The 27,743-nt window shown below is 40.1% G+C and overlaps 1 protein-coding gene across 1 annotated transcript in view; it reads left to right on the forward strand.

Annotated features, from left to right (window-relative positions):
- The window catches only part of NECAB3 (N-terminal EF-hand calcium binding protein 3), a 177,731-nt gene that overhangs the window by 99,677 nt on the left and 50,311 nt on the right, over positions 1-27,743 (forward strand). The window contains exons 6-9 of the mRNA XM_063455733.1: positions 16,048-16,184; positions 18,847-18,959; positions 19,049-19,128; positions 25,290-25,343. Coding sequence (XP_063311803.1) covers positions 16,048-16,184; positions 18,847-18,959; positions 19,049-19,128; positions 25,290-25,343 — 384 coding nt within the window. The remainder of the gene's footprint in view (positions 1-16,047; positions 16,185-18,846; positions 18,960-19,048; positions 19,129-25,289; positions 25,344-27,743) is intronic.

The following is a 27,743-nucleotide window of genomic DNA, read 5'->3' on the forward strand; positions in this document are numbered from 1 at the left end:
TTCAACAACTTCGGTAACTTCGGCACTTCGGCAACTTCGACAACTTCGGCACTTCGGCTGCATCCGAAGTGCCATATAGAAAGTGCCAATCCTTCTCCCACAGTAATTATTCGCCACAAAGTTTATCGTAAACATGTACAGACTTTCAGCTGTTTGCAATGAACAAATCAAACGAAAGCAATTGAAATAACAACACAATGAATGCGTCCAGTGGTTCAAATTCAACTGAAAATGCGACTCATAATGGCTTCTCCAATCTCAAAATTACGCAGCCCCTTCATGGCAAGCATCTTTAGTACTTAGTAGAGCACCCTTTTGCTGTTATGACCTCCTGCAAATGAGATGCATAGCCAGACACAACGTTCCTGGGGAATCTTAGCCCATTGCTCTTGAGCAATGGCCACCAGTTCAGTAATATGCTGCAACCTATAGACTGTAAGCTCATTTAAGCAGGGTCCTCTTCAACCTATTTTTCCTGTAAGTTTTCTTGTAATTGTCCTATTTATAGTTAAATCCCCCCTCTCATAATATTGTAAAGCGCTACGGAATCTGTTGGCGCTATATAAATGGCAAGTAAAATAATAATATTACCGTATATACTCGAGTATAAGCCGAGTTTTTCAGCCCATTTTTTGGGCTGAAAACCCCCAACTCGGCTTATACTCGAGTCAAGGTCTGTATTATGGCAATTTACATTGCCATAATACAGACTGGGGGGAGAGGGGGGCTGGCAGAGCTGTAACTTACCTGTTCTGCAGCTCCTGTCAGCTCTCTCCTCCTCTGCGCCGTCCGGTCAGCACCTCGGTCAGCTCCCAGTGTAAGTCTCGCGAGAGCCGCGGCTCTCGCGAGACTTACAGTGTAAGCTGACAGAAGAGCAGAACAGACGGCGCAGAGGAGGAGAGAGCTGACAGGAGCTGCAGAACAGGTAAGTTACAGCTCTGCCAGCCCCCCTCTCCCCCCCCACTGAACTGCCACTGGACCACCAGGGAAGGAGAGCCCCCCTCCCTGCCATATATCAAGCAGGGAGGGGGGACGAAAAAAAATAAAAATAAAATAAGAAGAAATAAATAATAATAAAAAAATTAATAATAAAAAAAGGGGGTATAAGGACCATAATGGGAGGGGGGGGGGTATAAGGACCACTATGGGAGGGGGGGGGGTATAAGGACCACTATGGGAGGGGGGGGGGTATAAGGACCACTATGGGAGGGGGGGGGTATAAGGACCACTATGGGAGGGTGGGGGTGGGTTAAGGACCACTATGGGAGGGAGGGGGGTATAAGGACCACTATGGGAGGGAGGGGGGGGATAAGGACCACTATGGGAGGGAGGGGGGGATAAGGACCACTATGGGAGGGAGGGGGGTATAAGGACCACTATGGGAGGGAGGGGGGGATAAGGACCACTATGGGAGGGAGGGGGTATAAGGACCACTATGGGAGGGAGGGGGGTATAAGGACCACTATGGGAGGGGGGGGGGTATAAGGACCACTATGGGAGGGGGGGGGTATAAGGACCACTATGGGAGGGTGGGGGTATAAGGACCACTATGGGAGGGTGGGGGTATAAGGACCACTATGGGAGGGTGGGGGTGGGTTAAGGACCACTATGGGAGGGAGGGGGGTATAAGGACCACTATGGGAGGGAGGGGGGGATAAGGACCACTATGGGAGGGAGGGGGGGGATAAGGACCACTATGGGAGGGAGGGGGGTATAAGGACCACTATGGGAGGGAGGGGGGGATAAGGACCACTATGGGAGGGAGGGGGTATAAGGACCACTATGGGAGGGAGGGGGGTATAAGGGCCACTATGGGAGGGAGGGGGGGATAAGGACAACGATGGGAGGGAGGGGGGATAAGGACCACTATGGGAGGGAGGGGGGGGGGATAAGGACCACTATGGGAGGGAGGGGGGGGGGATAAGGACCACTATGGGAGGGAGGGGGGGGATAAGGACCACTAGGGGAGGGGAGGGTAAGGACCACTAGGGAGGGGTGAGTCAGGACCACTGGGGGGGGGGGTGAAGGAACACGGGGGTGGGGAGGTAAGGACCACTGAGGGAGGAGGAGGGGAAGTCAGGACATATGGGGGGGGAGGGGGCGGCAAAAAATGTTTTGCCTACGGCGGCAAATATCCTTGCACCGGCCCTGCACACACTGCATTCACACACTGCATTCATACACACACACACTGCATTCATGCACACACACACTGCACTCATACACACACGCTGCACTCATACACACACACGCACACACTGCATTCATTATACACACACTGTAAATAAATATTCAATTAATATATTTTTTTTAGGATCTAATTTTATTTAGAAATTTACCAGTAGCTGCTGCATTTCCCACCCTAGTCTTATACTCGAGTCAATAAGTTTTCCCAGTTTTTTGGGATAAAATTAGGGGCCTCGGCTTATATTCGGGTCGGCTTATACTCGAGTATATACGGTAACCGCCTTCATTAAATCCAGAGATTTTCTATGGAGTTTAAGTCAGGTGACTGTGATGGATACTGTAGATTCTTCCAAGACTTCTGCTGCAACCAAGCCTTGGTGGAATTTGAGGTATGCTTGGGATCCTTGTCTTGTTGGAAGGTCTAATGTTGCCCAAGCTTCAGCTTCCTCACAGATGGCACGTTTTCTCCTAGAATTTTCTAATACTTCAATGAATACATCTTGCCTTCCTCACGCTGCAGGTTTCCCGGACCAAAGGATGCAAAGTAGCCCTAGAGTATCACCGATCCACCACCATGCTTAACTGTAGTCAGAGTGTCAGGGTATGTTTAATTCTTCTTCCTTCAGATGTACTTCCCTTAGGCCAAAAAATACTCGTTTTGTTTTACTGCTCCACAGAACAGAATCCCAAAACCTCTGTGGCTTATTTATATGATTTTGAACATATTGAAGTTGACTTTTCTTGTATTTTTGGGTTGCCTGTGGTGTGCGTCTTGGAGTTCTGGCATGAAAACCTTGCCTTCATTACGTGCCCTCTGAAACCTGAGTGCCTGTTGCTACCAAATCTTGCTGCAGGTCTTTTGCAGTCACTTGAGGGTTTTTCACAACCTACCTTCTCAGAAATCTGGTTGCAGCCATTGTGTAACCACTGTTTCCGTAACTTTGAATTTACGAACTATGCTTCCAATGGTGTCTGTAGGAATATTCTGTGCCTTTGCTGTGTTTTTGTATCCTGTTCCTTGTTAGTGAAAGGCAATGATCTCTTCTCTTAACTTTGTGGACCATTCTTATTTATAATATAACTTATTTATAACATGCAGTCAAATGTGACACTAAACAAACTCCTAGCCAGTTTAGATATTTCAAAGTGTTCCTGCTCAAGCACACTTGGTGCAGGTAATGATTAGTTGAATTAGGTGTGCTTGAGACAACACCTGCTCTGCATTTTTGTTCTGTTTTGAGGGATTCTATTCAGGGGGTTGAATAATTTTGGGACTGAAGAAGTCAGAAGAAGTCATTAAAAGTTAAATTTTTACTTGAATTTGGGGGAAAAACCACTTGAAGCATTTGTTGTATTGAGCTATTTCAATTGCTTTTGTTTGATTTGTTCATTGCAAACAGCTGAAAGTCTGTCAATCTTCACAATAAACCTGATTTTCAATCCGGTTTGAATGATTTTGATTACAACTGTAGGTAGGCAATTTCATTATCCTCAATCTGGGTCTCATGGGGAGGGAACTACACTAATACAGGCAGCAGGGGGTGGAGTATAGCAGACAGCTAATTGCTGCATGCAAAGGGAAAAACAATGTCTCCTGCTTCTCTACCATTAGTTACCAGGAACAACAGGGATTCCATCCCTCTCTCATCCTCTGTGTCAATATTGGTAAGGAGAAGGAGAGGGAAATTGAATGAATGTGTGGGTGACCATGTGTGTATGTGATTTTGGGTGACTGTGTGTTAGTGACTGTGTGTATGTGATTTTCGGTGACTGTGTGTTAGTGACTGTGACTGTGTGTATGTGATTTTTTCGGTGACTGTGTGTTAGTGACTGTGACTGTGTGTATGTGATTTTGGGTGTTGTGTTTATGTTGTGTGGGTATGATTGTGTGTGACTGTACATGTGTCTGTGTTTATATGTGACTGCGTGTATGATTGCATGTCTGTATGAATGTATGTGATTGTGCATGTATTTGGGGGGTAAAGGCAAGAGGGTTAAGAGGTATAAAAAGTAACTGGGCATTACCTTTATACACACAAGAAGTAATGCAGGTTAAGATACACACAAGGTGGAAAGGGGGGATTAGGAGAAACACACAAGGTCCAGGAAATTCACACTAAGGATTGTGGGTGTCTGGTGTAACACAGAGATTACATTTGGGGAGAGGGGGAGACAGACATATCCATCGTAGGTGCCAGGCAGCCTTGGTAACCTTTATTTTTTGAGGGGGACGGGGCTGTATGTGTATATCTATATGTAGGGAAAGAGAGAGTTAAGTCAGTGCCATTCTTTTCTGCTCTGGAGCAGCATTCGTACTAATCGTGTTTGTGTGGTTCAGTTTCCCACATTGTGGGATTTAGGGTGAGGATTTAATAGGAATGACCTGGTATGTAGCGTCCTCTTTGGCTTTATCGTTTCTGGTAGTAATTGCAAAGAACGAGAAGGAGCAGAAGGAGATATGCTGTGATAATGTCTGGAGACTGCTGCCAAATGCTAATGTGCACCATTACACATATCGATACAGCAGATTCCGACCTAGTGAGAGGATGTGGAGAGGAGAACAAGTAAAAGGAAAGCCGGTTAGAGACGTAATGAAGAGTCAAAACATAAGTGGGCGCGGCCGCGTTTTTCCTAAACAGAGAGCAGCAACTGATGGCAGCTAAATTTTTCCCGTTTCATCTGATTTAACCGAATATAAACCAACATAAACGTACTATCATGTTATAGGAATGACTGATTTAACAATATTGCCTAATGTTAAGTTTTAATGGTTTGTAAGGGAGTTATGAGTTCCCCAGGGAGAAAGTTTGAGGAAAATGGCTGGAGAGAAAAATAATTAGACTGAAAAGATAAAAATTTATTATTAATTTAAAAAATAAAAAATTATTCTGCTTTTATAGCCAAAACATGTTATTATATACACACAATTTTGTGACGTGCCTAGCATGTTATGTTCATTTTGTGGAAACTCAGAGGGATTCACAAACGTCCATACCGTAGGCCCCAACCACCAGAGTGAGATGTACCATAACAGTACAGTTTATTGCAGTGATTTTGGTGCACAGAGAGAATGGCTTGAAGGTGATAGTTGCAGTCCGACAGCAAATGGAGGATGTTGGCACCAATTTATTTCTGAGGTTGGCTATATAACCATGACCTCATGTGTTTTTTTTATTTCTTGCAAATTCTTTTGAATTGATCCCCAGGCCTCCCCTTCAAACAAAAATAACATGTACCGTATAATAAATCACTTTTATTTCTGTTTATGCAGCCATAGTCACACCACCCCTGGCTGTGATTGATACAGCCTGCATGAAAAAAAAAATGGTTTCATATTCAATCAAAAAATCAAAAACTTACTTTACATGTTTTTATCTCCTGCTCTGTAAATTGAACTTGAATTACATACAGGAAGCTCCTACAGGGTCTACCAATCTATTAACAGAGTAGGAGATAGGAAATTCTAATTTAAACAGAATTTGCAATAAAGGAAGTAGAAACATTAGATTGCTCTTTACAGGAAATGTTTAGGAAGGCTGTGTAATTAACATGCAGTGAGGTGTGTCTAGGGCTTCATAAACAAAGGGATTTAACTCCTTAATTGCAGAGAATTAAGCAGTGAGACTGCAGAGGCATGATCTCAACACCAAAACATGCTTCATTTGGTGACTTTAGTGTCCCTTCAACATACCTTAAAAGTAGAGACATGAACTTAACTCTTGTTGTACCATTGCAAGGGAGAGATGTGAAGTAACTGCACCTGAGCGCAACTGTTGTAACAATGTGTAAAGTCTTCAGAATGTGGTGGCATGTGACCTCATAAACAAACATGCTGTACATTAATATGGCCCTTTATGATGCATCGGACTGAAAAAGATTTACACTTTTCAGTACATGTAATTAGAAAATGTACATACCAACGTCAAGCTATCAGAAATACCAAAGTAGGGTAACATTTTACAGGTGTTAAAATAGACTGACAGTGAGACTAATAAAGGAATTAAGGGTTTAGAGCACTTGTGATAGAAAAGCTATAGAGATAAAAAGCTGGAAATCTATATAATAGAAGACAAAAAGTCAGTAGAGGGAGAGCAGGAAGGATGATGATGAAAAAAAGATCATTAGTATTACTTTTTATGTAGAGAGAGCGAGTTGGTGAGCCACAAGATAGAAGGCAGGAAAATCGGGGCTAAATGGATAAATCAAAATGAGTGGGAGCAACATAAAGTACTGCAGCTAATGATGACATTTAATGATGAAACCACACAGCATTCACAGCCGAGCGCGAGAGAATGGTCAAAAGAAGAATTTCCGATATGTGAAAATGATGCGAAGAAACGAAGAATAGACCTAGCTTAGGTTTACACAATGCTTCCCTGACACATCATTTTAATTGATGGGCTGGACATTATTAAATGTATTAATTTAATGTATTGCCCTGTAGTATAGTATGAAGAATTCATATGTCGCAGGAGGGAACACAATAGCTTGATGTAGACAGTTTCTTTGGGCTGCCTTCTTGATTCATTAAAGGAACACTCCAAACACCATAACCACTATATAGTGCCCTTTCACCCCCAATGTAAGTATTTTAATGGTTTGCTAATAGCTTGATAACTTATATGGAGTCTGTATGGCACCAGTCACATGCTCTATGAGAGCCAGGAGCACTCTGCATTAGGATAATCTCTGGTGCACGGCTTCATCCATTGGCTTAGAATGATCAGCTTATGGTCACAGCCAATGAGCTGACCCTGCAAGGCAGGACCTTCTGGCTTAATGAAGAAAGTGACCGCCAACTGGCAGACCCCAGGTAAGTTGCCAAACCATTGGCATACAGTTTGTTTATGTACATTGGTGAAAGGGCACTTCTGGCACCATTATAGCTACAGCCCACTGTAGTTGATATGGTGCTTCCAGTGTTCTTTCCATCTCCTTCCTGCTGCATATGAATGCTGTATACTGTGGGGAAGTGTGCTGCCCAAAATCATGGAATTGTTTATATCCAGAAAAAAAAAATACTTGTTTTTATTAAACCTGCTTTTATCTTTAAAAGGGGGCTGACATGTGAGATGAAAAGAGTATGCTCATCAGAAAAGATCAGCATGTCTAAGGCCTGTTAAATCCCTAATGGCAAATCCAATCGTAGTTGCTACTCGTAGGCGATTTTAAAGCCTCTAAAAGGAAGATACTCATTGCCCTAGAAAAAGGGATGGAAAATAGGAAAAGAACCGGTAGGAATTCCTGATCACCGAGATACTAATCATTAATTAATCTCTTATACAGTGGTGTAATTTGGATCCCATTGTAGAGCGCTACGGAATCTGATGGCGCTATATAAATAATAAAATAATAATAATAATAATTCCCCTCACCCCCATATTTAAATTTTCGCCACCCCTTCCTGTCAAGGCCACACTTTGACTGACAGACACTTTCTTACTAATGCATTCACTGACATACACACGCTCTCATATACACTGACAAACAATGACATATACACTCACTGATTTGACACACACTGAAAGACACACACTCACTGACAAATGCGCACACTCACTGACAGACATGTACACTCACTGACAGACACGCACACACTGACAGACACGCACACACTGACAGACGCGCACACACTGACAGACACGCACACACTAACAGACACGCACACACTGACAGACGCGCACACATTCACTCACAGACACACACATTTCAAAGTTTTTTTTTTGCCGCCCCCTGCAAAGTGCCGCCCAAGGCAAATGCCTTGTTTGCCACGTGTAAGATACATCGCTGCTCTCATAGCTAGATCATGTTGGCCATGTTGACAATGGAGAAAGAGAATTGTTTTGTAGTGATTATATGGAAATCACTGAGAATTCCTCAGTAAGTAGAAATCAATAACACACTGTAAAGAATAACCTGATGACTCCAAAGATACAAAAATACTAAACTTCCTACCCATCACTCTATATGGGCACCATCTGACAAAGTCCCCATGCAAGGAATTACTGTGTTGCATTAAGTAATTGGAGAGTTCTACATTGTTAAGTTAGCTCTCTCCTACTGTAGACACTAGCAAATAGTGGCAAAACAAGTCAATGTCATTCTAACGTGTAGTGCAGAATAAATACAGGATGCCTGAAGCTCTATAAACGAAATAACTCTACCTAAAATAGTTAACTAGGTACAATTACAACTAAACTCACAGCCTTTTTCAAAAAAATGTAAACATTCTCATGCATGTTGATGCTTATAAGCCAGATTCTTTGGAAATATTGATATACATTACTGTTGTAAGATGACTATTCTATACCAACTTCTAATACAATGGCTTAGGACTGGGTTGACATGACTTCTCTCGAGCAGTCTTGCCTTAATCCACCCTGGATTAAAACCTGACTTGTATTTCAGTTGAGAACTTTTTCTTTGGGCTCTCGTGGACAGATCCTGAGGAAATTGTAATGAACCCTGAATAAACTCTGATATGACTTTGTTTTCCGGAATTGATGTGAGCTATATTGTCAGTTTGGCTACTTTGGCCTTAAATTTTAAATTTGCTTTGAACTTAATTTGCATTCGGGACAATTCACACTTTAGTGAGCATCCTTCAAGTCACCATTTCCCCCTAAAAATAAGACATCTCCCGAAAATAACCCCCAGCTTATTTTCAGGGGATGCTCATAATACAAGCCATACCCCAAAAATAAGCCCTAGCTGAGATCGTCGCTAGTTCGCAAATCTATGTTCTGGGAATTTTCCCCGAACATGGATTTGCAGGATTCCATACCCTAGTGAACTGATCTATGTTCGGGGAAATTCCCCCAAACATAGACCTGCTGTTTTGCACGTGCTTGCTAGTATTTGACCCTACAAGTTAAGACATCCCCTGAAAATAAGCACTAGTGCGTTTTTTGGAGCAAAAATAAATATAAGACCTGGTCTTATAAAACTGAAGATTTATTTATATTTTTGATTAAACTTTTGCTCTACATGGGTTTATATAAATGATGTCCTATAAGATTTAGATTGCTTTTTTTTTTTTTAATCCGAGGGTTAGAGATTTAAAGATTGAGACTCTGCCTTCTCCTGCCCCTACCGATTCTACAGCTAGGTTATTAAGTATGAATGAGGTTTTATAAAATCCAAATAGCATCAGCATTCAGCTCAGCAGGACTCCACTATTATGGGTTTATAGCTCCCTCCCCCCAGGACATTGCAGAACAGCCCGCAGTAAATCTCATGGAAATTCACAAGTCCACCAGGAGTTAGGGCTTGGAGCATTATAGAGATTCTTTACATATTTATAACTACGCTAAATAGCAAGGGGAATTAACCAAAGCAGCAATTTTCTAAAGTTTGCGAAAAATATTGGATGCTGATTTTTTTCCCTCTGTTTTTTTCCTTCTTTTCTTGTTTAATTATTTTATTGTCGTCCCACAGGAGCCTGGTCATAGAACTGCGTTGTAGGAGTTTTTAGTTGTTTTAAATGTCTTTATTTATAAAATATTTTACCAGGATGGATACATTGAGATTTCTCTAGTTTTCAATTATATAGGAACCACATTAACCGTGCTCTAAAAACGATGCGTAATTTTACTATAACAGGAGGTTTTGACATTGTAATCTTTTTAGCAAAGACAATTTAAGACCATGTAGATCATTCTGCATTAAAGGACCTGTCCCCTATACAGTGCCATTTAATCATGGACTATACTTGTGGTGGCATGAAAATTATTAAAAAGGTGAGGGGACATTTTTTTATCTAACATTAAAAAGGTACGTTGTTCAACATAACTATCTTGGCCTACATTTTACAAGTCGGGTCTCAAGTTGCCAGAATTTTGTCGACTGGATAAATACCTATTTAAATAAGCAACATATAAAAGTTATACAATAGGAATATGGCATCACATATTTATACATTTCTCAGGAATGATTTGAAATGTTTTTTGAGTCACAGTCTGAAATAAACAAAGCACAGTAAAATCAGCATTAGGGTAAAACCATGAAATATATAGAGTTAGCTGCGTCTCTTGTATGGAGTGGGGAAAGTTATTGTGATTGTAGAGAGATTTATAGGTGAATGAAATTTCACACCGTGTGACTTTGCCATAGACCTTCCAGGCTTACAGTGGTGAGTAACCTTTAGATCTGTCTGGTAGCGCAGGTCTTGAAATTTTGCGTTGTGTTCTAAATACACCTTTAGTGTAGTATAACCAGATGAATGCAAGTGTTGGTGAATTGGTAGCCAGATTGTAAATATGGAGTGCATTTCCCAGTTGGAAAACAAAATGACTAAATCCGAGAATATTCACAACTTGTTTTAGAAACATAGAAACATAGAAATGTAACGGCAGATAAGAACCATTCGGCCCATCTAGTCTGCCCAATTTTCTAAATACTTTCATTAGTCCCTGGCCTTATCTTATAGTTAGGATAGCCGTATGCCTATCCCACGCATGCTTAAACTCCTTTACTGTGTTAACCTCTACCACTTCAGCTGGAAGGCTATTCCATGCATCCAACTTTGAGCAATTTAATGAATTTAGTCAATTTACTACAATTTACTTTTTAGTAAATAAACTTTTTGAGTATTTATTTCTGCATATATCATTCTATACAGAAAGTCAGTGTCTGAGATCAGTTTTTACATTTTGCTGAAGTCATGTCTTCTAAGCAAAACTGAAAGGATTGTGGTATGGGCTAAATGAACACCAGCATAGAGCCTGATACCATTGTCTCTCCAATCAACCCGTCTAGTTAACAATTTACTGCTTGTTCCTGACTGCTCACAATGCGCCATGTTTCCTCTCAGAGTAAGTTACTAGAATAATAAATTGGACCAAAAACAGTATATGCTGTTGTAACATGCTACTCTGTCACAAAATGGGAAGCCCCATGTATTTAACAACAGCAGAGGTGAACAGAGATGTCAGTGCTGACAAAGCAGTACTAAGAAAAGTCTTTAAGGGAACACTGTAGCATTACATATCTGTATTTCTAACGCTACAGCCCTGATGCCCATTGCCATTTAGGCCTTCTCCAATATGAAAAAGACACAATAAATACAAATAAAACAAATTACTCACCTTTTATCCAGCCCTGAGTCTCCCTCGGCGCTGCAGCGACTTCATTCTCAGGTTGCGTCGACCACAGAATGATTGATTATTATTATTATTATTATTTTATTTATATAGCGCCACCAAATTCTGTAGTGCTGTACAATTGATCAATCCATTGGGGACCTTAGGCACATGCGCAGTGCTTGCCTAAGATTCTGTCATAGATAATCATTGAATACAAATATGCGCCTAAGATTCTGTCATAGATAATCATTGAATACAAATATGAGCCTAAGATTTTGTCATAGAGAATCATTGAATACAAATATGCGCCTAAGATTCTGTCATAGAGAATCATTGAATACAATGGTGCGCCTAAGATTCTGTCATAGAGAATCATTGAATACAAATATGAGCCTAAGATTCTGTCATAGAGAATCATTGAATACAAATATGAGCCTAAGATTCTGTCATAGATAATCATTGAATACAATGAAGCGCCTAAGATTCTGTCATAGATAATCATTGAATACAAATATGAGCCTAAGATTCTGTCATAGATAATCATTGAATACAATAGTGCGCCTAAGATTCTGTCATAGAGAATCATTGAATACAATGGTGCGTCTAAGATTCTGTCATAGAGAATCATTGAATACAAATATGAGCCTAAGATTCTGTCATAGAGAATCATTGAATATACAATGATGCGCCTAAGATTCTGTCATAGAAAATCATTGAATACAATGGTGCACCTAAGATTCTGTCATAGAGAATCATTGAATACAATAGTGCGCCTAAGATTCTGTCATAGAGAATCATTGAATACAATGGTGCACCTAAGTTTCTGTCATAGAGAACCATTGAATACAATAGTGCGCCTAAGATTCTGTCATAGAGAATCATTGAATACAATGGTGCGCCTAAGATTCTGTCATAGAGAATCATTGAATACAAATATGCGCCTAAGATTCTGTCATAGAGAATCATTGAATACAATGGTGCGCCTAAGATTCTGTCATAGAGAATCATTGAATACAAATATGCGCCTAAGATTCTGTCATAGAGAATCATTGAATACAATGGTGCGCCTAAGATTCTGTCATAGAGAATCATTGAATACAAATATGCGCCTAAGATTCTGTCATAGAGAATCATTGAATACAAATATGAGCCTAAGATTCTGTCATAGATAATCATTGAATACAATGAAGCGCCTAAGATTCTGTCATAGATAATCATTGAATACAAATATGAGCCTAAGATTCTGTCATAGATAATCATTGAATACAAATATGAGCCTAAGATTCTGTCATAGATAATCATTGAATACAATAGTGAGCCTAAGATTCTGTCATAGAGAATCATTGAATATACAATGATGCGCCTAAGATTCTGTCATAGAGAATCATTGAATACAAATATGAGCCTAAGATTCTGTCATAGAGAATCATTGAATACAATGATGCGCCTAAGATTCTGTCATAGAGAATCATTGAATACAATGGTGCGCCTAAGATTCTGTCATAGAGAATCATTGAATACAATGGTGCGCCTAAGATTCTGTCATAGAGAATCATTGAATACAAATATGAGCCTAAGATTCTGTCATAGAGAATCATTGAATACAAATATGAGCCTAAGATGCTGTCATAGAGAATCATTGAATACAATGATGCGCCTAAGATTCTGTCATAGAGAATCATTGAATACAATGGTGCGCCTAAGATTCTGTCATAGAGAATCATTGAATACAATGGTGCACCTAAGATTCTGTCATAGAGAATCATTGAATACAATAGTGCGCCTAAGATTCTGTCATAGAGAATCATTGAATACAATGGTGCGCCTAAGATTCTGTCATAGAGAATCATTGAATACAATAGTGCGCCTAAGATTCTGTCATAGAGAATCATTGAATACAATAGTGCGCCTAAGATTCTGTCATAGAGAATCATTGAATACAATAGTGCGCCTAAGATTCTGTCATAGAGAATCATTGAATACAATGGTGCGCCTAAGATTCTGTCATAGAGAATCATTGAATACAATGGTGCACCTAAGATTCTGTCATAGAGAATCATTGAATACAATGGTGCACCTAAGATTCTGTCATAGAGAATCATTGAATACAAATATGAGCCTAAGATTCTGTCATAGAGAATCATTGAATACAATGGTGCACCTAAGATTCTGTCATAGAGAATCATTGAATACAAATATGAGCCTAAGATTCTGTCATAGAGAATCATTGAATACAATGGTGCGCCTAAGATTCTGTTATGGAGAGTGATTGAATACAATGATTCTTCTCTATGACCGACCGTGATGTCACTGCGTGTGCGTGACATCACAGTATGTTACTGTATGAGAGTCAAGAAGTAAGATTCTTGGAGGCGGTGCTTTAAGCTGTGCTTCTACGCCCTCTAATTAGTGAATTACAGAGGTTTGGGGAGGGGGGGGGCAGGACTGCAGGCACTATAACAATTTCAAAAAAGTGTCCCTTTAAGGACCAAATTGTGCAGATTGCAAAGAATACCATCCGTCCTTTTAGAGGTTAAAAACTGCATCATCGGGACACAATGGCAGGGAACAAATAGAGCAGACATTCGTATTTCCTTGCTGCCTGTTTCACCTGCAGTGCTGTATTCCTGATAACGTTAGTATGTAACAGCACGTTAAATTACTGGTACTGTTACAAAAATAGAATTTCTCTTTATATTTGCTGAACAAAGACCCTCTCGCTACAGCGATAAACAGGCGACAGGTTTGGACAGACTCAGGGAATTTCGTTCGACAACAGTAAATTATCTTCTGATTTCAAAGGTGTTTGTTAAGTTGGAATCTATAACCCGCGAGTTGACATAGCGTGTGATTGCCATTTAATACGAGCTGTTCCAGAAGCGTTAGCTTTTTATAAGTGTGACAGATGGCTTTTGAATTTCCGATACCGTATATACCTGACTCTAAGCAAACAAAAAAAACATATTAAAGCAAATGTGGTATAGAGATTTTTAGCATTAATTTTTACCCTTTGAATGGTTTTATTTTGTTTGCAGGAAAGCATTTCTTAAAGGAAAACTGTAGGCACCATAACCACTTCAACTTCTTTAAGTGGTTATGATGGCTGAAGTCTGCAGGCATCAGGTCCTGCATTACTGCTAAAAAGTTTACTCACTATTTAGCAGAGATGCTCTGTGCCCAGCATCCCGCAGGCAGGCCTATATTTTCAAAATGGTGGAGGCGGGGCTATGCTTCTCTCTCATGTCAAACCGTGATTGGCAATGAGGGGAAGTGATTGGCAATAAGTATTCTGCTGATAGCCCTGGTATAGCATCAAGTGGAGTATAGCTCTGCATCCGCCATTACATAATTGGAAGCTGGGCTGCAGGATGCCGTTGATAGAGTATCTTATCTAAATGGAACACTAACGAAAGGAATACTCCAAGCATCATAACATCTCCAAATACATTAAGTTGTAATGGTGCCAGCAGACCACCGGGCTCACTCTTACCTCAAGGGGATAAACCAATTTCGAACAGTTTAAACCCCAAAGTGAGCCTCCAGCGCCGATCTCGACTACACCCAGAAGACATCCTGCTTCTCAAATTTCAGTTTCAGGAAGGGCAGAGTGCCGCAGGGCAGGAATCAGTGACTCCCCATTCACAAAACTGGCTTGGAAAGAAACATACCTTCCTGAAATTGACATATCCGAAAGCCAGATACTGTCTAGGGGCAAGTGGAGATAGGCTAAAAGCTCACTTTCGGGAACGGTTTAACCCCTTGAGGCAAGAGTGCACCTGCGGACCTCTTGGCACCGTAAGGCACTATAACAACTTAATTTAGATAAACAGTGATGCAGGACCTGGCATCCTTTGTTAATGCACCATAACCACTTTAATCATAGTTGTTATGGTTCCTTGATGGTTGATTGTTAGAGATCTGGCACTTTTTTTCAAGGCCAGATGGGTCATGACGTATACTGGATCAATGAGAATATCACGCGATGCATGTAATGCTTTTAAAACTAAGCTAACGACTAGCATAACCTGGTCAATCACTGGATGCCAATGGTGGGGTGTGATTTTTTTGGATTTTATCCTAAATTGACTTGTTCCTGGGAAAAGCTGGGAAAAGTCAATAATACATTAATGTTTACTTTTGCTTATATTGAGCTCTGTTCATACATTGAAAGTTTAAGTTAATATTACAGTATAGCAGTGACACCGGCATGTAGACACAGAGAAAGGTGATCTGCAACCCACAAAGCTGTCAATCTAGTATTACATGGAAAAACCCAATGATAACATTAAAAAAGAAAAACTGTTAGCAGCAAAACAACTTTAACTTAGTGGAATTGTTTTGGTGTTTGTATAGATCATGTCCCTGCAATCTGATTACTAAATTCTCTGTCATTTAGGAGTTAAATCACTTTGTTTATACAGCCCTAGCCACACCTCCCCGCATGTGACTAACAAAGCCTTCCTAAACACTTCCTGTAAAGAGTCATCTAATGTTTCAACTTATTTTATTGCACAGTTTGCTTAATTAAGATCATCTTATCTCCTGCACTGTTAATATATCTATATTTGCAGTTACTATTTGTCTTAAATTGAAAAACTATATTCTGTCCCACTGGCAATTGGTGGTCTTTATAGCAAACATTACCTGGTCTTCTTTTTTGACTCTATGCCACATTGCTGTTATATTGCATGGAATATCTTTTTCTTTTAGCATATTTGTTTAAAGATTATAATGTATTGCTTATATTGACCCTAATTTTTATAATTTTTTCTCTTAGGATTATGAACATTCTCCACAGATACAGCAGTTTGTTACACGGTTTCTCCTTCGGGAGACCATCAGTCAGCTCCATTCACTTCAGAACTCTCTGGAGTCTGCTTTGGAAACAATTGAAGGCCAGGCTGTTTCGGAGAGGTAGGCTATGGTCACCAGACAGCTAGAACTTTGTTTGGATGGAGAGTTAGTATGTGTTATTTTATTACCAGGTAGATAAATATATATATGGATAGGGTATGAAAATACAAATGCAGATGTATACAAATGCAGATGATTAAAAACAAAAGAAACGGTACCTGTGCACTATCCCATATTCCTATGCATATTTAAATAACAGGAGGTTTTAGGTATCACTCCAATGGCGATTAAAGCGGCACTGTCATGCCGAACCTTTCCCCAATCACTCCCTCTTCTCTCCCTCTCTCCGGATCTGTTCTTCTTTTCTTCCTAACTGATCTAGTTTTCTTTAAAAAAATAAGACAAAATAGAGACTACTTTGTCTAATGTATTTTTCCTACGCTTGACTAACTTTGACCCACTTCCTGTGGGGACTTAGCAGACATGCCCCTACATAGCGAGAAGGGGCATTCGGGAGATTTAAATCTCCCTTATGCCAATATGGGGGTCACAGCGCAGCTCCCTGCCACTTCTATTTTGACATATTACAAGGAGGGAGCTGTGAGCTGGTAGCTCCCTCCTTGTAATAAACAGAACAAACAAACACTGATATTCGGTGTTTGTTCGTCTGAAATTTCTATTCATTCATTCATCTTTCTGACGAATGAATGGATTAAATTCCCGTCTGAATAGGACAATAGTGTTTTACTGGGCATGCGTGGGAATTTAACAATGCTATCTAGTGTGGGCAGATGACGTGTTCCACAGGGCCTTCATCTGTCCACAGAAAGGTCCTAGGTCTGGGCAAACCTATAGCCTTTGCTGCTGACAAGAATTAGTCTGAGTTTGAGCGCAAGGCTTAGTTTTGTATGTTTGTAAATCCAGATGATTGTCTTTCATGACCTCGCAGATAATTGTGTTAGGAAGGTAAAACATCTTATAAGATGGCATGTTCTAAGAGATATCATCTTTGGATGGTCAGTAATTATTTGGTTATGTTACCTTGCATTGGATCTATCAAGACCCCAGTAGGGCCTGTTCTGGATATAATACCCACCTTATGTTCCTAGTTAATGAGAAGATTCCATTTTACTATTTTCCTTTTTTTATTTAGAATGAAATAATACCCAATATTGTCAATGTTGTTTTGGGTAATTGAGAATATTTGGGCAGTGATATTAATACCCAAAATACCCAATAATACCTCTAGTGGATTGCTATCACGGGTGTCTTACTTTATTTATATAGTTAATTAAAGTAGTGATTGTTGGAAATTCAGAGTGAATTTCCAATTTGAATCCAAAATAGATTACCTGAAAATAGAGATAACTTAAAGAATTTTTCCATTTTGCCTATTTTCGCCTAAAATGTGAAATTTATTTTCAATTCACTTTAAATTTCTGACAGTTCACACGTTAATGAATAATCTTGACAGAGTTGTATTGGAGTTGAAAACTGAACTCCAATATTTAGGTCAAAAGAGCGGAATTGGAGGATTTCTCAACTCTGCTATTTTAGACTCAATTATGCAAATATATTATCAACCCATCACAAATGGCTCTTTACATAATTTACTGGATGATTAATGACACAAACTGAAACTCAGGGGATTTTCCTCCAATTATAAGGTTTAATCAGTCAAACAAGGTCTAAATGCAAGTTGCAAGTAAAATAGATGTTCGATCAAAATGAGAACTCCATTTTAAGGCTTGGCTAAAATGTAAAAAAAACCAAAAGTCATAAACAATGGATTGACAACTTCCCTTTAAATTTCTGCTGAAATATAAAAATATGTATTTTGTTAAATTTTCATAAAAATAACCTGATTTCATCTTGACAACGTCTGCATCGGAGTTTCAGATTTTTTTTCTTTTCATCAAGACAATAGCATAAAAAAAGAGCTTTCTACATAATGGACTAAAAGTAGCCTCCCCCCCCCCCCCCCCCCAAAAAAAAAAATAACCTGATTTCATCTTGACAACGTCTGCATCAGAGTTTCTAGAAAAATTGATTTAGTGATCTAGATTAATTTACACCCTGTTCCAAATTATTATGCAAATTCTATTTAAGTGTCACAAAGATTAAATATTTTGTTTTTCAGTTTAACTCATGGATGGCATTGTGTCTCAGGGCTCTTTTGATCACTGAAAACAATCTCGGACACCTGTGTTAATTAGATTGCCAGGTGAGCCCAATTTAAGGAAAAACTACTAAAGGAGGGTGTTCCACATTATTAAGCAGAGCACCATTTTCATGCAATATGGGGAAGAAAAAGGATCTCTCTGCTGCCAAAAAGAGTGAAATAGTTCAATGCCTTGGACGAGGTATGAAAACATTAGATATTTCATGAAAACTTAAGCGTGATCATCGCACTATTAAGAGATTTGTGGCTGATTCAGAGCACAGACGGGTTCGTGCAGATAAAGGCACATTGAGGAAGATTTCTGCCAGATCCATGCATCGGATCAAGAGAGCAGCTGCTAAAACAAATTCAAGCAGAAACTGTCCAAAACCTCACAAATTCAATGGATGCAAGACTTGTGAAGCTCTATCAAATAAGGGGTCCTATGTTAAAATGTAACATGACCTGTTAAAATGTTTAAAAAGTTAAAATGTTCTTATAAGTTATTAAGTTGGGTCTTGAAGGTCTTGCCTAATTCTTTCTTCTTATGTTCTACTCAAGACAGGATTTCAATAAGGCAGAACCTCAGCGTGCTGGTCATAGGTGCAACCGCCGAACTCAGAAGTCTGTCTGCCTCTCCCCAACGGACCCATATTCTGGGATTCTGACCACAGGTGACATGTTTTCACTGTCTCTCTAGAATGATGCTATGTCTGACCTTGTGATGGTCCATGAATGAAAATGTTTTTTTTCTTTCTAACAGGTCTGGTAGTGGAAAGTGACAATCAGTGGTCTGCACAGATCAACCGCCTTGAGCAGCTCATCGACAAATTGGAGTACACGGTAAGAGATAACATGAGTTGATCTTGGGAGGCCCTATAGATGTGTCCATCTGAGGTTCTGTCCTTCTGCCTAAAATGTACTGCATTTATTAACATATTAAGCTAAATTCTCAATGTGTTTGTTTTCAATATAGCATTTTAATAATTAGAGAATGTCTTAACATGGTAGCATTTAAATGTACAATTTCTTCAGCACAGTGAGTAAAACTGAGTATATGAAATGTTTGGCTGAGTTAGGAAATGCTTTGTAACAACAAAAAATGTCTTTTAAATGTGCAGTTTATGTTATGAACTCTAAGAGTGCACCAAGGTACCAAGATGACCCAGCACATGGGCAACATATTGATTGCAATGTTATCAAACAAATATGCTTATGCTACCCTATCAGATCTAAATAAACAAACACAAAAGAAAATACTGTGGAATGTAGACATTAATCAGTCTGGATTAACATGTATATCAAAGGCAGAAGTTGGAGGCAAGAGGGCAAATACACTGTAAACTAGGTAGCTGTCAGTGCAGACAGAAATCAGTACAACAAAGCCGCTTTGATACTAAAGTTCAGAACAGGTGAGAGCCTCATCAAAGTCAAATTCACAGGCAACCGCAAATATTTAGTACCAAAACATGCAAAAAAACAACAACAAGCAAACAAACAAACATACACGGGTACCACACAGAGGATATATATATACAGTGGTGTATCCTGGTTTTGTGCTGCCCTAGGCAGGACAAAACTCAGGCGCCCCCTCCCGCCCGCCCGCCTGCGCCACCCCTACCCAACCATTCCCCCGCCCTGCCTTCTAAATACACACACACACATTCACTGACAGATACGCATACCCTAGCTAACAGAAACACACACACACTAACAGACACACTCACTAGCAGACACTCACTAGCAGATACACACACACTCACACTAACAGACATACACACAGTCGGACACACACACACACACTAAGACATACAGACAGACACACACACACACTAACAGACATACAGACACACACACTAACAGACACACACACACACACACTAACAGACACACAGACACACACTAACCGATATACACAGACACACTAACAGACATACACACTAACAGACATACACACACACTAACAGACATACACACACACACACACTAACAGACATACACACACACACACACACTAACAGACATACACACACACACACACTAACAGACATACACACACACAATAACAGACACACACACACACACACAATAACAGACACACACACACACAATAACAGACACACACACACACACACACAATAACAGACACACACTAACAGACATACACACACACAATAACAGACACACACACAATAACAGACACACACTAACAGACATACACACACACACTAACAGACACACACTAACAGACATACACACACTAACATACATACACACACACACACTAACAGACACACACTAACAGACATACACTAACAGACATACACACACACACACACACTAACAGACATCCACTAACATACACACACACACACACACACACACTAACAGACATACACACACACACTCACACTCACTTTTTAATTTTTTTTATTTAACCTCCCCCCCAGCCTCCTTGCCTTTGGGAATGCTGGGGGGGTTCCCTCTCTCCCTGGTGGTCAAGTGGCTGCTGGGCGGCGCTGGCGAGGGAGCACTTCCTCTGAGCTGTCTGCTCAGCTCCCTCGCGGGCTGCAGAGTGAGGCTGGGAGCCGGAATATGACGTCATATTCCGGCTCCCAGCCTCACTCTGCGGCGCACGAGGGAGCTGAGCAGACAGCTCAGAGGAAGTGCTCCCTCATCAGCCGCCCGCCAGCAGATCGCCCGCCTAGAGGGCTTGTCAGTTAGCCGCAAGGCTAACAAGGCATTTGCCCTGGGCATTTGGGGGTGGCTTTTTTGCCGCCCCCTGGAAAATGCCGCCCAAGGCAAATGCCTTGTTTGCCTCGCGGCTAATACGCCCCTGTATATATATATATATATATATATAGTATCTGCTCTGCTGTGTAGAGTTAACTGTTTGCCAGGATGTGTGTACACAGGCTTATGGGCGTAGATTTCACTCATGTACATCTGTATGAGACAAATTAAATTTTTAGTGGTCATTAGCTATGTACATGATCTTCGGGAAAAACTATTTAGTAAAAAAGCTGTTAGATCTGGTGGAACTTACATTCATATATAAACCTCTGCATGTGTTGGTTACATTGAATGGTAACTTTATGCTGGCACTGGTTTGTGTCCATTGCTTCAGTTTACTATGAATGGTCTGGAGATGGTAAGGATCTGGGTACAAATGCCACAGGTACCTTAAATGTCCTGTATGTTATAACGAAGCATGGGCTTTCGATTTTTGTCATAGTGGCAACTTAGATCCACACTCCTTCCATTAGCCCATTGGTTCACGAAAAGACTCAATTTCCCTCTGTCGTTCAGAATTTAGGGATTTCTTATTTCTGTTCCAATGGATATATTCTTAAAACATGTGGGATATGTGGGATCACAAGGACTGAAAGACACTTCAGGGTTGAACCCACAGTTATATTACTTGGAGAGATGAAAATGCCACCCAACTATTATTATTGGGAGATGGCTGGGACACCTCCTCCAACGTGTGATAAGACAGTGCAAGACATGCAACAGTACAATAAAGATTTACATTTTTTGTCAAAGCTGTTAAAACAATGATTGTTCAATGAGCATGTGCAGATTAACTTTACTGGAAAAAAATAAAATGTCTTTGGCTGTGTTTTTCTGTAAAGGATTGTTCTTTTTTGTGGTTATTTTCTTTGGGGTAATTGCACATGTATATATGTGAGTGAGCACAGGTTGCTTAAAATGGTTTGAAAGATCTAGAGCCCATTCTTAAAGGAACACTCCAAGTACTATAACCACCACAGCCCTGTGTAGTGATTATGGCACCAGGAGTGCCTTGGCACTCTTCCAGACATACTATTTTAGATGCCCGTGCTGTATCCAATTTCCTTCTGCCTAGCAAATGCTGTCAGCCAATGAGCAGGGCCCTGCTCGACTCAGTGTAGAAGAGAAGAAGGAATCCAATGGTTTGACAAATTACTCTGATGCCACAACTACTATGCTGTGCTATAGTAGTTATGGTGCTTTGAGTGTTTCTTTAAGTATGTTTTGGAATGTTCCATTTAGAATGGTTTAACATTGTACTGGTGCTTGCAGTGTTTCTTTTAGTTTGAAAAAATATTTTTATTGGGGGGTGGGACCTAACAAGCAAGCTGAGCAGTTGCATGATAGCTGAACTCCCGCTTTAATTGCTGATTTTCTAAGAATACTCACCATAACCGAGATTGAACACAAGCGGGGGTGCACTACCCGAGTTAGGGGTGCCCTGGTGAAATGCCTGATACTTTACCCAAGTGTTTTTGGTGATCGGGGGCCCGGGGTGGCTCAACACGGCCTGCGGGTGACGGAGCTGGGGAGAGGTGTCTGCTCTCTTTGTCCCTGCATCGGAGGTGCGGATCCACCAACATCCTACCAGTCCCTCCCCCCGGACTGGTGGGGTTGATCCTGGTTTACTCCTGAGAGGCAACCCAAATACATCTGTAACAGTTTTTTGGTTTTTTTTTTTGATGCATGAAAAAAATAAAGAATAAAAAAAAAGTAAAAAAAAAAGAATTTCTCTGAAAGAAGGAAAAAAATTACTTACCTCACTACTAGTACACACAAAAAACATTACAGTGCCCCCCACACACAAAATACTGTGTATAACTGCACACACCTTTGCCTCTACAAAAACATGGCTTGATGTATGCTCACAAAGGGGCACCAGATTTTAATCTAAAGAAAAAACAAAATATCCCATCCCTTACAAGATTGTGTGTCTTTCTTTCCTGAGAACTGAACCTTTACTATCTGTAGGCACCTCAACACCTTGTTTGGATCTGATTCCTCCCGCCAGCGCTGTGTGGATCTCTTGGTAACGTTATGCGTAACAGTTACATGAACCTAGGGTCTTACAGAGGAAAGATACAGAGGTATAATAAGGGGGTCAGTAAATGAGTGGCATATACTACACTGCTGGTAACAATAGATGATATAATTTGTATTTCCTGTCCAAGGAGTGTTGGGTATTTTCCTATTCGGCAATGCTCCCAGATTCAAAGAATGAAAAGACATTCAGAAATAGCTCAATATCGTACGCCAGAAATCAAAGCTTATTCGTGTTGTTTACAGCAACGAGTAAATGAAGAACGGACATTTTACAACCATGGAAAGATAATTTGGTTTGCTTTAGACTCCCTATCCCTGGTCTGGTTACCAATGTAGCAAATATGACCGTTCTTAATAAACTCATTGCTGTAAACAAAATGAATGAGCTTTAATTTCTGGCGCAAGATATTAGAAGTTATTTCTGAACGTCTTTTCATCCTTTGAATCTGGGAACATTGCTGAATAGGAAAATACCAAACACTCTCTGGGAAAGGGAAATACAAATTAGATCATGTATTGTTTGCAACAGTGAGATTCATTGTATTACATGACACTCATTTGCTGACCCCATCTTTATACCTCTGCATATACTCTCAGTAAAGTCCCTAACTTCAGCTATTATGCAAACAATTACCTACAGACCCAGGCAGTTTTCATTGCTCTTAACAATGAGCTACAAACATCATAAGACTAATTTGAAGTAATCTTCTGCTGGTCCATCAGAGGTGCACAATAAATGTACAAGGCCAGTGGTTCTTACCTTTTGTGTTTTTAAATGGACCCAGATCACATGAAGAGCATTAGCTTAATTATACATTTTTCTATGTAACAAATAGCTTGGTGACCAATTCTTAAACTGTACTATAATATTTAACAAAATAAATTCCACAAAAAACATTCAGTTGGTCTCTCTCCATTGTGAAACAGACCCCACTGCATTGATGGGGGGGCATTTCTGCTATAATTTTATACGAGGAGTTTCTTTTGAGTTGATGACTGCCATGTGTCTATTCCAATCTTTGGGGACCTACCAAAATAGCATGGGTAACCAATTTTGGGTTCTGATCCAGGGGTTGAGGACCACGGTGCTAGATGATGCAGATTAAGCAAACAGTTTTCTGAGTTAGCTGCAACAGCGTAAATATGTTACTTTAAATATAATAAACTAAACGATGTATAAACACTTGTACTGTAATGAATTTAGCAGACACAGCTTCTTCTCAAAATAATGTGTGACCTGATTTGAAGTTCTCCTGAGCTGGGAGATAAAAAAAAAATCATGACAGTCACATTAGATAAGGAATTATATTGAACAATATATTAAATTATACAAACCTAGAACATTGAGTTAGCTAAAACCATCGAACAAGCTATCATACCTCAAAACATTGGGAGGTATGGGATTGAGATGGGGTAGGTGGACCTTGGCTGGCATCACCAGTAACACAACATGTATCACCACCGACACTCATGATAGGGGGTGGTCCGGCCACTGAAGGGGCATATCAGCTTGACTTCAGGCATGCCAGGCTGATTGAAAGCTTCTTTGCCTCCCCTAAGACAGAAGACAATGCAGAGAACGCTGATCTTGCTCTCTCTGTTCGGTCCTAATTCAGGGTGCAAAGTGCAAGCATGTCTAATGATGAGGGACATCAGGGAACTGAATTATTGGGAATATTATAGTTATAGGTAACGTTATCTGGAGCAATAGGAGGAGTTATAGTGAGAGGTTATATGATGTAGCAAGAGAAGTTATAGGGAGGATTATATGGAGCAATAGGAGGAGTTAAAGTGGGAGGTTATATGGAGCAATATGAGGAGTTATAGGGAAATAAATGAAATACCATAGTTAAATATTTATAAAAAAAACCTGAAAATATTACAAACCTAACAAAAAAACATATGTCATGAAAAATTACACATTAGGAAAAAAAAAGATCTATGCATTGTTCTATCAAAATTTGTATTCTGTATGTATACAGGCTTACATTTTCCTTTAACTTTGCTTGGTAGTTTGCCCCATTTATTGTTAAGATACAGGTACACAGGTGTATACTACATACAGTGTTTACAGTATATCTCTAGATAGAGAATTACATGAAGCTCTGATAATGAGTTTTAATTTCACATAATCAAGGAATTAAAATTAAACTTTTAATTGCTTTCAGTGCCCTCGTTTGGAACCTTTGAAGGAAGAGATGAATATTGACTACACAGAGAAGGTAAGTCTTCTGCAGAAACACTTGGCACATCTCACAGTTACCATGGTTGATCAAGTATAATTAAAGTTATTTCCTTGCTTGTGGCAATAAATTAGAAATTATATTTTCAAAGATGTTAAATAGTCTTGACTTTTGTATTGTAGCTAAGTGCAGTGTCCAATAGTTTTCTAGCTACATGCACAGATGATCTCTCAAGTCTACAAATCTTTTTACACACATCAATGAGATACATTCCAGGTGACTCTAGCTCAGCAGACTTGTATTAATTTTAGACCTAAAATTATCTCACCTCTTTAAAATCCGATTTCCTAGAGATAATGAAGAACCTAAATCGGCCATCAGAAATATTGCCCTGAATATGCAGAGGTGCCCTGCTAAAGGGCTGAAATAAAAAAATGTAGGGTCCTTTACACAGCTCAAGGTGTGGGCTCCCGGGACCACCCCCAATTCCACCCACAGGGCCCATCCTGAGTCCGCCCACAAGGATTCAGTGTGTGAGAAGTGGATTCAGTGGGTGTGAAGTGGATGAGGAAGGTGTGTATAGTCGATGCAGTGTACGTATGTTGTAGTGGATGCGGTGTGTGTGTATAGTGGATGCAGTGTACGTGTTTAGTGGATGCGGTGTGTGTGTGTGTGTGTATAGTAGATGTAGTGTGTGTAGTGGATACAGTAAGTGTTTGCATAGTAAAAACCGATTGTATGTTTGTGTGATGAATGCAGTGTGTGTAGTGGATGTAGTGTTTGTGTGTAATAGATGCAGTGTGCAGTGGATGTAGTGTGTGTAGTGGATGTAGTGTTTGTGTGTAATAGATGCAGTGTGCAGTGGATGTAGTGCGTGTATAGGGAATACAGAGAGTGTGTGTGTGTGTGTGTAGTGGATGCAGAGTGTGTGTTTGAATAGTGAATGGAGATTGTTTGTGTAGTAGATGTAGTGTTTGTGTGTAATATATGCAGTGTGTAGTGAATGCTGAGTGTATTTGTGTAGTGGATGTAGTGTGTGTAAAGTAAATGCAGAGTGTGTATATGTGTAGTGTGTGTGTGTGTGTGTGTGTAGTGGATGTTGTCTGTGTATAGTAAATGCAGAGTGTGTGGTTTTGTAGTGAATGCAGTGTGTTTGTGACTGAGTAGTGGATATAGTGTGTGTACATTTTGAGTAAAATTGTTGCTGCATTCTGTGGGAACAAAAAAAGCAACATAACATTTATTTAACAAAAAATATTTTATTTTATTCCCTCCTCCATGCTTATTACCTGTGGTCAGGGAGGGGGGAGATTACATTCTCTGGTGGTCCGGGTGCTTTGAGCTGTCAGGCGCTGTATACTGCAGACGGGGCCCAGCCAACACTATCTTCACTTTACAGCAGCTCCTCTCTCTGTAACCCATGGCAACACTGTGACCGCCAAGGGGCTAGCTTGAGTTAGAGAGAGAGAGGGGAGCTGCTGCAAAGTGAAGATGATGTTGGCTAGGCCTCCTCTACTGTATACAGGTGGCCATGGCCCGCAGGAGCACATATATAGAGCAATAATCACTATATATATGTGCACATTGGGACTGTGGGCCGTCATGGTTATCACCCCCTGATGGAGGCCTTACCCTGGTATATAAAATCTCCTTCACTCTGTTAAACAATATCTCTGAAGTTTGTTCACTTGTGGAGCAGGGGCATTGCTGAGGGGCATAGATAAATATTTTGTTAATAACATCAGACATGCTACATGTTTATCAGCTGCAAAGTTATGCAGTAAATCTGCTGTTCCAACAGATTCCAAAGGTACTTTGCTAAACTGGAGTCTGGTGAATGTGGAGCAGGGGTATTTCTGGGGGTGGGGGGCCGAAAGGAGTGTCTAACAATGAATTCTGACCAAGTTTATATGTTTATAAACATTTATTACATACTTTCAATGTGTTCATCATTTATTTTGTATATCTTTTTTTTTTATTCTTTGTTTTTCAATTTTGGAGTTTTTGTTTTACAATATAACAAGAGGTGGGGTACAGAATGAAGAAGAGACGTTTAGGGTTGCGATTACATCAGTGACATATGGTGTTTTAGTACAATACATTATAGAGATACATATGAGTAGCAGGCGTACCAGCCACCTAAGTTCCTCCTATGTTCATTCTTGTATTTTCCACTGAGGGGGGTTTCATGAATTTTTAATTTTGGTTTCTGTGCTTTGTTAGTATGTTCCATTACGTCATTTCTGATTTGTAACTTTCTTTATTTTTGAGACTGTGTGAGATTCTCCCCTCCAGGGAAAGAAAGGTAGCCTTGGTTGCGGCCTGTTGCATGGACATATCTTTGGTCGCCTGGTGCGTTTTTCTGGGCGTTTGTGAAGTGTGTAGCTCTGTCACCTCATGTATGTGGTGTTTGCATATCTTTTTGAAAGTGTTTGTTAG

This window comes from Pelobates fuscus, chromosome 5 (assembly GCF_036172605.1).
Source record: "Pelobates fuscus isolate aPelFus1 chromosome 5, aPelFus1.pri, whole genome shotgun sequence".
Taxonomy (NCBI): domain Eukaryota; kingdom Metazoa; phylum Chordata; class Amphibia; order Anura; family Pelobatidae; genus Pelobates; species Pelobates fuscus.